At 35.5% G+C, this 12,147-nt stretch overlaps 1 protein-coding gene across 2 annotated transcripts in view; it reads left to right on the plus strand.

The window, feature by feature from the left end:
- Positions 1–12,147, plus strand: part of LOC132404023 (TRAF-type zinc finger domain-containing protein 1-like) — a 59,282-nt gene that overhangs the window by 12,503 nt on the left and 34,632 nt on the right. For both annotated transcript variants that reach the window (XM_059987976.1, XM_059987977.1), the window contains exon 4: positions 3,261–3,314. In XM_059987976.1, the coding sequence (XP_059843959.1) occupies positions 3,261–3,314 (54 nt within the window). The remainder of the gene's footprint in view (positions 1–3,260; positions 3,315–12,147) is intronic.

Below are 12,147 nucleotides of genomic sequence, written 5' to 3' on the forward strand. Positions count from 1 at the left end.
TCATACAATGCTTTTGATGATTGCATCCTTCAAATCTTCATTTTCATTGTAACATTCAAGATGATTGTCAATAACTTCACATTATTCATAGTTCCTAACTTGTTGAAGTAGTGAAATCATTTCATTTTCAGTCCCGGCTATCCAGCATTGCCAAACTTGAAAGCTTAAACCACAGTGAGCTAAACAATTCTGAATGGTGTTTACTTCTTACCAACTATCAATTACAAAAAAAAACACTGCTTTTTGAACACAAACACATGCAATGGTATTATCTAAGTTCAAAGTTTGAAGGGACCATTTGAAACTTGGAAGTTACAACTTCAAGTTGAAATTCTTCAAATTCTTCTTCTTCAGGTAGCCATGAAACCAAGAAAAGAAAGGCAGCATGATCATCAACTCCTGAAATCCCCACTCCCCATGCAAAAATGGAGCAGGCATATAACCCTAAATCCCTCTTCCTGCTCAAAAAAAACAAACAAAATGGGAACATCAATCCTCCAAGCCTACATCCCGCATAAAAAAGCAAGAAAAATCAGGCAAAAAACACAATATAAAAAAACTAAAGGAGTGGAAAACAAAATCTATAGTCCAAGTCCACATCCAAAATGCAGAAAACTTAGGTAACACTCTCTGACAGGCCTTCCCCTCTCTGTAGCAAAGTGATCAAAAGACAGGCAGCTGGCGATCACACTCCACACCTCAATGCTTCAGTCTCCTTTGTCGCTTTAATTGGTAAACAATGGAAGCTTTAATCTGCTAAATGGAGTCAAACATCCCACAGCCTGCCCGTGCTCATCGCCTCTGCCTCCTGGAATCCTCTTGGAGTCTGCAGAACATGAGAATACCCAAACAATCTCCAAACAGCAAATCACAGGCTCCAGTAGCTCCAGAATCACATCAAAGATGAAAAGCAAACATAAAAGAAGAACATAAAAGAACATAAAAACAAACATAAAACATAAAAGAATATGTGGTTTTCATGATCTATCCAGAAGATGTCAACCTTCTATTTGCTCTAAGGATGATGTAGTGTTATAATTGCCACCCAAGTGCACGTGATTGACACTAGCTGGAAACTGCTCAGCACAGTTTCTTTTACCACTTAAGCCCATAGTCTCCTAAATAAATAAAGGAAATCCCAGATATTTTCTTGACTAGCTTTTGTTCATTAAGAATTGTCCCAAATAAGTGGCTGCCTCAATTAACTGATGCACAATTAACCAGAATCCTCTGTATTGCACATTCAAGGCAACACTGTTGCAAATAAAAATGAAGACTGAAGAATATTCCTTTAGAGTGGAGATGAGAAGGAATTTCTTTTACACACCACAGATGGTTCTGGAAATTTATCCTTAAATATGATTTTGTTGCAGTAGAATAATGTATGCATTTTCATTGCCAATGTCATTAACTTTGATAAATCATTTTAATGTGCACACACACCAAGTAAAAAATCTGCTGGAAATTGGAAATAATAAACAGAGAATGCTGGAAATGGGAAATAAAAAAACCCAGATGCAACTGGAAATACTGCCCAACTCAGTCAGCAGCTGTGTAGGGAGAAACCATAAAATTTTAGATTGATGACCTTTTATTAGAAAGGCTTAATTTTCTCTGCATCTTCCTTTCATCATTCCTTCTCCAAACACCTGTCCACCAAAGGAATTACATGAAATCAAAAGCTAGCAGGCTATTGTACATTTTTGAATCAAAATTGTAACAATACTCTTAATTATGCAAAGTAAAGGATATGGTGTGAGGGAGGAGAGGGTGGGGGGGGGGGGGTTGAGGAGATTTTTCAGTTTACAATCAGATTACCTGAATCTGGTTGCTGCTGCATCACTCTGATACTCGTGAAACCAGACCAGGTAATTTTATCACTGGAGGAAGCAAGTTGTATTTTTATTTATTTAGATATGGCACCGAACGAGCCCTTCAAGCCGTGCCACCTAGCAATCCCCCTATTTAATTCTATCCTAATCATGGGACAAATTACAACGACTGATTAAGCTACCAACTGGTATGTCTTTGGACTGTGGGAGGAAACTGGAGCACTTGAGGAAACCCACGCAGTCATGGGGAGAACGTACTAACTTCTTACAGACAGCAGTAGGATTTGAACCGAGGCCTTTGAAGCATTGTGCCACCATGCTGTTGCATAAAGTAAAAACAGAAAATGGTGCAAACACAGCACATTAGGTGGCATTTGTGAAAGAGAAAGGACAATAATATTTCAGATTGAAGGCCCTTTGTCAGGCTAGTTTTGATAGGAGATTGTTTTTCCATCCCCAGATGCTGTCCAACCCAGTGAGTGTTTCCAGAATTTCTTGTTTTTTATTAACCAGTTTTGATACCTGCCATTTAAAAAAAAATTCTTCCAGTGGTTAGCTTTCGTTATAAGTGACGTGTTTTGAGACAAATTAGATTTGCAAAAATGAGGTAACTGAAATTAGGTTAGCAAACTAGATTAGCTAGATCCTTGCTATATTAGTATGGTGGCAAAGGCCACTGAACAGAGCCATGAAGTCCATTTCATAGAGTGTAATACTTCTCAAATGTGTCTTTGATCATGTCATCAAGTTTGACTGTTTTAGATTATTTTATTGCGCATCAATTACCAAAGCAAAATACTTTGCTTTATTTAGTCTGTAATGTTTTTCATTTGTGGTGAGCTATGGATTTGTTGAAGAATCAATATTTCATTTATACACACAGTGGTTAATTTATTAGGCATATCCTGTACTTAATTAAGTGGCCACTCAGTGTATGTTCATGGTCTTCTGCTGCTGTAGCCCATCCATTTCAAGGTTCGATGTTTTGTGTGTTCACAGGTGCTCTTCTGCACATCATCACTACAACGCATGAGAATTTGAGTTGGTTGCCTTTCTGTCAGCTTGAATCTGTTTGGCTATTCTCCTCTGACATCTGTCATTAACAAGGTGTTTTCTCCCACAATCTGCTGATCACTAGAATATTTTTGTTGTTTTTTTGCATCATTTTCTGTAAACTCTAGAAATTGTGTATGAAAATCCCAAGTAATCAGCAGTTTCTGAGATATTCAAAGCACTGTCTGGCACCAACAATCATTCCACGGTCAAAATCGCTTTGATCACATTTCTTCCCATTCTGATGTTTGGTGTGATAGCATTGAACCTTTTGACTGTGTCTGCATGTTTATATGCATCTAGTTGCTACTACATGATTGGCTGATCAGATATTTGTATTTGCATTTTCTCTAAAGCTTGTCTGTAATGTTTCAGGTTGACTGCAAATGCAATATGAAGATGGAAAAAAATCAGTTGGAAAAACATGAGGTGTGTATCTGTCTCTTCCTCTTCTTGGATTTTATCTTTAGCAAAAAAGAAACTTTCCTCAGTGTTACATGTTGATCCTAACGTCAAAACAGGAAATGGTATGTGTTTGGTACTTAAGCTTTCGCCAGTGTTGTGTTAAATTGTAGTTGATCTGCACCTTACCTTCAGTTCTGTTGGTGGGCCTTTATTACTATATCTCGTGATATTTTGACCTTTTACAAAAAATACTCCTCACTTAAACAAGGTGAGATAATTTGGTGTTGAACAGCTCAATTTTATTCTGAGTTTCTTGCCCATATTTCTTTCCAATTCAACAAAATAGATCTTCTAGCCATTAATGTAAGAAATGCAATCATTCGACAAGCGGAAGAGGATAAATGAAGTGAGTCCATCATTGGTAAACAAAAAATTGCAGTAATAGGATGAGATTGTAAATCAATGTTCAATACCGCAGAAATAATATCAAAAATATCTTTCCAATATTTTTTCAAAAGCAGACATGACCAAAACATATGAGTTAAAGACGCTATCTCAGAATGACATCTGTCATAAATAGGATTTATATAGGAATAAAAACGAGCAGGTGTTCCCAGCCCTTTTTTTTATGGCGTGGATCCTTACCATTATCTGAGGGGTCCATGGACCTCAGGTTGGGAGCTGCTGCTTCAGAGGGTTAAGATGCAAATTGGTCCTTTGGCGCACCACATCTCTGTCAACCTTTTTTCTCATTTACACTTATCCTCTTTGCCTGCATATTAAGTCCATTATCATTTTTATACTTTGCTTATATAAGAGCCTGTCTGTTAAACATAGTGGTTGTCTCTGACTCTAATGCCATCTCAAGCAGCGAATTTGAGGTATCAAGCATGTGATGTTTTATTTTTAGAAAAAAGAACTTTCCACTTAAACTCCCTTAAAAACTCCTCCCTCTTGCTTTCAACCTCTGTCGTCTTGTTTTTTGATGCCCTTATCATGCTGGAGAAGTGTTCAGACTCTATACTTTATCCTGTGCGTTTTATTTTGGATACCTCAATTTGGTCGCCTTTCATTTTCCTTTGCTGTATGGAAGACAAGACCATTATATCCAGTCCTCCCTTTAACTAAAATCCTCCATTCCAGTCAATGTCCTGGTGAATCTCCACTGCATTCTCTTTAGCACATCTACATCCTGTCTATGGTGTAGTGATCAGAATTACATGCAATACTCTTGAGTATGCCTTAATCAATGTTTTGTAAAGTTACATCGTAACCTCCCAACATTTATGTTCTATGGCAGCAGTTCCCACCTGGAATCCACATACCCCCTCAGTTAATGGCCATGGGCCCATAGCAAAATAAAGGTTGGAATCCCCTGTTCTATGGGTGATTTATGACAGCAAGTATGCTTTGTCTATCTTGCCACCTTATTTATCTGGTTTATCATTGAACTTGAACCCCAAAGTCCTATTCATCACACTTTTAAAATGCATCACCTCACACTTGTTGAGTTAAATTGCAACTTCCAAGGTCTAGGCAACCTTTTATCTGATCTGCATCATATTGTAGCCTTGAACAAACTTCCTTCCTATCCACAGTATGATTAAGTTCCATGCCATTAGCTTTATGTCTTATTATTCATACCATTAACATTAATGTCCCAGTTGTTAATATGTATCATGAACAACAAGGGTTCCAGCAATGATCTCTGCAGTACACCACCTTTCATAGTTTTCCGCTCAGTGAATTATCCTCAGCCTCCCATCATGAAGCCACTTTTGTATCAACTGTGTCAGCTTACCTTGGATCTTGTATAAAATCTTTTCAAAAGTCTTGCTGAACTCCGTATAAGCAACATCTACTGCCCTTTCAGTCAGTTTGTTTGTTATGTGCCATGTCATATGACGTGGGCTATCACGGTCTTTCCATGACTATGATTGTTCTTGGCAATTTTTTCTACGGAAGTAGTTTGTCATTGCCTTCTGGACAATATCTTTACAAGACAGGTGACTCCAGACATTCTCAATACTCTTGAGAGGTTGTCTGCCTGACACAATAACCAGTACATGTACTAGCTGTTCATCCACCACTTGTTCCCATGGCTTCACGTGACCTTGATCTGGGGTGGTGGTGGGGGGGTGCTAAGGAGCTGCTACACCTTGCCCATGGTTGCCTTGCAAGCTGGCAGAGGGAAGGAATGCCTTACACCTTTGGTAGAGACGTATCTCCATCCTGCCACCCATATTGTTAGTTATCTCCTCAAAAACAAATGTCTGTCTATTTAGTGAGTTAGTATTTCCTCTCCATGAAACGAAACTGACTATCAGTGAATTGCCCCTGCCTTTCTAAGTGTACATAAAACTTCTTCCTTAGGCTTTCCTTCATTAATGTCCCTACAACTGAAAGAAAATTCATCAGCTTGTAGTTATCTAGCTTATCTCTGCTGTCTTCCTTAAATAAAGGAACATTAGGTATCCTCTGTGCTTCTGACATCTTATTTGTATCTAATAATAATGATGGAAAAGTTTTCAGAGCCCCAGTTATCCATTCCTCTCCCTCCACACCTCCCCCCCCCACCTTTTTTCCCTTCACAACCTGGAATAGATTTCACTCAGCCTTGGGGATTTAGTAAACCTAAAGTGTCCCACGATATCTAGTACCTACTCATCCTTCATAGTGACATGTCCAGGTTATCCTTGAACCCCTTCCTGACTCATTATCTTCTGTTTTGTGCTCCTTGGTGAAGATGGAAGTACAGTATTCATTTAGGTCCTTACCCATGTTGCCTGGTTTCAAAAAGAAGACTCGCTCTTCCCCTGACTACCCTCTTTCTCTTGATATGCTGATAGAATGTCCTGGGATTCTCTTTTATCCCACTTGTCAAGATTATTGCACAACATCTCTGTACCTCTTAGTTTTGTTCTAAGTTCTCATTTACACTCTGTATATTCCTCAAGCCTCCCTCTGTTTGTACCTTGTGACAGTGGAATACTGTTTTGTTTGGTTGTATTCGTGTGTATGATTGAATGACAAACTTGTACTTAAACTTGGATGAACCTTGCCAAACAGTTTACTAAAATCCATAGATCTACCTTCAACAATCACCCTCATCACCTTGTCAAAAAAAGTGAGTCGGGTTAGTATAACTCGTCATGGCATGCTTGCTGTCCCTAACTAGGCCATGTGTTCATGTCCAAGTGTTCATCAATCCTAAACCTAATAATCCTCTCCAATATCTTCCTACCTCTGACGTGAGATTCACTAGTCTATAGTTTCCAGGATTAACCTTGTTTCCCTTCTTGAATAATGGAACAACATTAGCTATTTGCGAGGTCCTCTGGGACCTCAACTATGGCTGTAAAGATATTGATCAAGGCTCCAACAATCTCACCTCTTGCCTCTCTCAATAACCTGGGGGTACATCAGTTATGTTGCATCAGAAGTAGAGATCAAGAATTAAAAATACATCCCTTTCTGTGGGGATAAAATATTCTTTGCAAGATTTGTCTAATAATAGTAATAATCTTTGGAAGAGTTTCACAATTGATAAACACCTTCTACGCTACTCAAGTGATGACTAAAGCCTTGATTCTGGTTTCTCGGGTTAAGTAGGAACAAAATAGTCATCACATCCAAGCCTGGGCCTGTCCTGGCACAGGTAATTTCTAATAATGTTTATTGGATAATGATAAAACAATTTATTAAATTATTAAATAATTTATTTTTTTATTTATTAAATCTTCTGATTTAATTTCTTCTTGCTATGATTTATTTTGGCATCATGAGAATAGTGATAGGAAATGTTATTTATTTATTTGGACATACAATGTAGAATAGGCCCATCCGGCCCAACGAGCTGCACTGCCCAGCAACCCCCATACTAACTGGTACATCCATGGACTGCTGGAAAACCAGATCACCTGGAGCAGACCCACCCAGTCATAGCAAGAATATACATACACCTTGCAGGGGGCATTGGAATTCAAATCTGAACTCCCACGCCCTGAATTGTAATCGTGTTGTGTCTCAAATTGGACCTCAAACCCTGGGCAACTTACTTCGTAACTTTATTCGTTGAGGCATTGAATCATTTTTGGGGTCTTATGCATCAGAAGCCTTCCATGAGCATACACGAGGAAATCTACAGATGCTGGAAATTCAGGCAACACACGCAAAATGCTGGTGGAACACAGCAGGCCAGGCAGCATCTATAGGAAGAAGCACTGTCTTTCAATGTTTTTATTATTATTAATAACAAAATAAAATTGATACATAGATAATGGGACTACAAACATACACATTTCAACTGAACATGAAAGAATACATAAGCAATGATTACAGTATAAATGAGTATTCCCAAATCATGAACGATACAATATACAAATAAACAAGGCAAACCTAGGTATATCATAATATATTAAAAAAACAGAAAAAAGAAAAAGAAAAAAATGCAAAAAGAAACTAATCTAATAACTAATAAAAAAAACCAAAAAAAGAAAAAAGAGAAAAAGAAAAAATGGAAAAAAAGGGCTGTTTATAATATCTCGCAACAATACAAAATCATCAGTGTCATCAACTCCGATCCTCTCAACATATATAAAATCGAAACTGGAAAAACAAATAGGCTTGGAACAGGGTCATATTACATCATATGAAAATATTGAATAAATGGTCTCCATATCTTTTCAAATTTAATAGAAGTATCAAATACAACACTTCTAATTTTTTCTAAATTTAAACATAACATAGTTTGAGAAAACCAATGAAATACGGTAGGAGGATTAATTTCTTTCCAATTCAACAAAATAGATCTTCTAGCCATTAATGTAAGAAATGCAATCATTCGACAAGCGGAAGAGGATAAATGAAGTGAGTCCATCATTGGTAAACAAAAAATTGCAGTAATAGGATGAGGTTGTAAATCAATGTTCAATACCGCAGAAATAATATCAAAAATATCTTTCCAATATTTTTTCAAAAGCGGACACGACCAAAACATATGAGTTAAAGATGCTATCTCAGAATGACATCTGTCACAAATAGGATTTATATAGGAATAAAAACGAGCCAATTTATCCTTGGACATATGAGCCCTATGCCCAACTTTAAACTGTATTAATGAATGTTTAGCACATATAGATGATGTATTAACTAATTGAAGAATTTTATCCCAATTCTCAATAGGGATAGTAAGGTTAAGTTCTCTTTCCCAATCATTTTTAGTCTTATAAAAGGGCTCTGTTATTTTCATAATTATATTGTAAAGTTTTGATATTAGCCCTTTCTGAAAAGGATTTAGTTCAAACAAATTCTCCAAAATACCTGAAGACACAAAATTTGGAAAAGTAGGAAGTACAGTATTTAAGAAATTCCTAATCTGTAAATATCTAAAAAAAAATGAAGTCTAGGCAAATTATATTTATTAGATAATTGCTCAAAAGACATAAAACAATTATCCAAAAATAAATCAGAAAATCATGATAATCCTTTAGTCTTCCAAGCTGAATAAGCTTCGTCTATAATAGAAGGATAAAAAAAGCAATTGGTTACAATAAGAATATTTAAAACAAACTGAGTCAACCCAAAAAATTTCCGAAATTGAAACCATATGCGTAAAGTATGTTTAACTATCGGGTTGTCAATTCGTTTTGGCAATTCAGAAAGAGCAAAGGGAAGAGAAGTCCCTAAAATGGAACCCAATGCAAATCCTTGTACAGATTTAATTTCCAAGTTCACCCAATGATGGCTAATCCCAATCCCAATCCTTTAACCAACATATCAAATATCGGATATTAACTGCCCAATAATAAAATCTAAAATTAGGCAATGCCAATCCACCTTCCTTCTTTGCCTTCTGTAAATATATTTTACTTAACCTAGGATTTTTATTCTGCCATATATATGAGGAAAATTTTGAATCAACATTAGCAAAAAAAGATTTTGGAATAAAAATTGGTACTGCTTGAAATATATATATAAAAACTTGGGTAAAATAACCATCTTAATAGCATTAATCTGACCTATCAGAGATAAAGATAGAGGTGACCATTTAGTAAACAAACATTTAATTTGATCAATTAAGGGTAAAAAATTAACCTTAAATAAGTCTTTATAGTTTTTAGTGATTTTAATCCCCAAGTAAATAAAAGAGTCATTAACTAATTTAAAAGGTAAATTTCCATAAATTAGAACCTGTCTATTTAAAGGAAACAATTCACTCTTATTAAGATTTAATTTATACCTGGAAAAATCTGTAAATTGAACCAACAATGATAAAACTGCAGGAATGGATTTCTCAGGATTAGAAATAAATAATAATAAATCATCTGCATATAATGATAACTTATGTATATCTGTCCCATGATTAATGCCAAAAATGTTCTGTGATTCTCTGATAGCAAATGCCAAGGATTCTAAAGCAATATCAAAAAATAATGGACTAAGAGGACAGCCTTGTCTAGTACCCTGAAATAAACGAAAAAAGGGAGATCTTAGATTGTTAGTAAGCACCAAGGCTACTGGAGTATGATATATCAGTTTAATCCAGGAAATGAATGTCGGATTAAAATTAAACTTCTCAAGCACATAAAATAAGTATGGCCATTCAACTCTATCAAATGCTTTCTCCGCATCTAATGAAGTAACACATTCTGAATTGCTATGTGAAGGAGTATAAACAATATTCAATAATCTAACATTGAAAAAAGAATAGCGATTTTTAGTAAAACCGTTTGATCTTCCGAAATAATTTGGGGTAATACCTTCTCCAGCCTGGATGCCAGTAACTTAGAAAAGATCTTGGAATCTACATTCAATAAAGATATTGATCTATAGGATACACAGTCAGTAGGATCTTTATCTTTCTTCAGTATTAAAGAAATGGAAGCTCTATAAAAAGATTGTGGCAGATTGCCCAATCTAGTTGCTTCTTCAAAAACCCTACATAACCAAGGAGAAAGAGTAGTGGAAAATCATTAAAAAAATTCTACTGTATACCCATCTGGATCTGGTGCTTTCCCAGAATTCATAGAGGAAATAACCCCTTTAATTTCTGCATCCGTAGTAGGAGTTTCTAATATTGAAAGATCATCTGAAGATAATTTTGGAAAATTCAATTTCCCAAGAAAATCACACATGGTATTACGATCATGAGGGAATTCGGAATGATACAGGGAGGTATAAAAATCTTGAAATCATTTATTTATCTCATCATGGTTAACTGTCAGATCCCCATTCTGCTGATGGATCTTAGTAATTTGACATTTAACCAAAGCATTCTTCAATTGACTAGCTAACAGTTTACCTGATTTATCACTATGTATATAAAAATCAGATCTGGTTTTCATTAATTGATTTTCAATCGAAGATGTAAGTAATAAACTATGTTCCGTTTGAAGTTCAACCCTTTGTTTGTAAAGCTCCTTGCTAGAAGTAATTGAATATTTCTTGTCAGTCTCTTTAATTTTATCAACCAATAAAAGAGTTTCCTTCTTAATGCGTTTTCTCAGACCAACAGAGTAGGAGATAATCTGTCCACATATATATGCTTTAAAAGTGTCCCAAAGTGTTCCGCAAGAAATATGGAATTAGTTGAAAAGAAGAAATTGATCTGTTCCTTCATAAATTTAATAAAATCCGGATCTTGCAGTAAGGTAGAATCAAATCGCCATTGTCTAGCACTAAAAGCTGTATCCGTAAATTTAATAGAAAGTTTTAATGGAGCATGGTCAGAGATGGCTATAATATCATAATTACAACCAATTACCGATGGAATAAAACAAGAGTCAATAAAAAAATAATAAATTCTCGAGTAGGAATGATAAACATGTGAGAAAAATGAAAACTCTTTGTCCTTAGAATGCCAAAATCAAATATCAAAAATTCCATTATCAGTCAAAAAAGTGTTAATACAAGTGGCTGACTTATTAGGTAAAGTCTGAGTAGATATAGCTTTGTCCATCAAAGGATTTAAACAACAATTAAAGTCACCATCTATTATTAACTTGTATTCATTTAGATTAGGTAGAGAAGTAAATAAGGACTTAAAAAAATCAGGATAATCCTTTTTGTTAAAAAGTAAGCCAGTAATTAACAAAAATCTACCATTCGGATCCAAAAAGATATTTTGTTGGACAAATGCAATAGAGGAGTCAATAAAAATTGAAACTCCCTTTATTTTGGCATTCGAATTCGAATGATACTGTTGACCCCTCCAAAACCTAAAAAAGCGATATTTGTCCTCTTTCCTCACATGAGTTTCTTGTACAAAAATAATATGAGCATTAAGTCTTTGGAATACTTTGAAAATCTTTTTCCGTTTAATCGGATGGTTTAAGCCATTAGTATTCCAAGAGACAAAATTAATGATCTGAGCCATATTTCTGAAATCAACCCTCTGGTACATAAAGGGTTAACCAAATTATGAACTCATGTACCCGGAAGAGGAACAAAAATAAGGGGCAGACCTGGAAATGATGACATAGTGGACATCTTTGTAGTTTAAAATCAGCCCAAATGAAAAAACTAAAAAAAACTTATATAAGAAACAAGATTTAGAAAAAGACCTCCCACCCCCCCCCCCCACCCAAGAGGAGAAAAAAAAGACCACCTCAGCCAGGGATAGGCTGGGAAAAGGGAAAGATGAAACTAAATCTACACCCATATCAGCAGAAGACAACTCCGTATATAAAGGATAAAAAAAAAAGATCCACCTAAACTCTAAAGAAATAATAATCACTATACTAAAACCAAACTTCTTAATATAATTAGTCGTAAAAAAAACAAAAAGAATATAATCACTATTAACTTATAAATCGGGTTAAAAATCCAAACAAATCAAAAAAAATTTAAACTGTGA

Source organism: Hypanus sabinus, chromosome 13 (assembly GCF_030144855.1).
Source record: "Hypanus sabinus isolate sHypSab1 chromosome 13, sHypSab1.hap1, whole genome shotgun sequence".
Taxonomy (NCBI): Eukaryota; Metazoa; Chordata; class Chondrichthyes; order Myliobatiformes; family Dasyatidae; genus Hypanus; species Hypanus sabinus.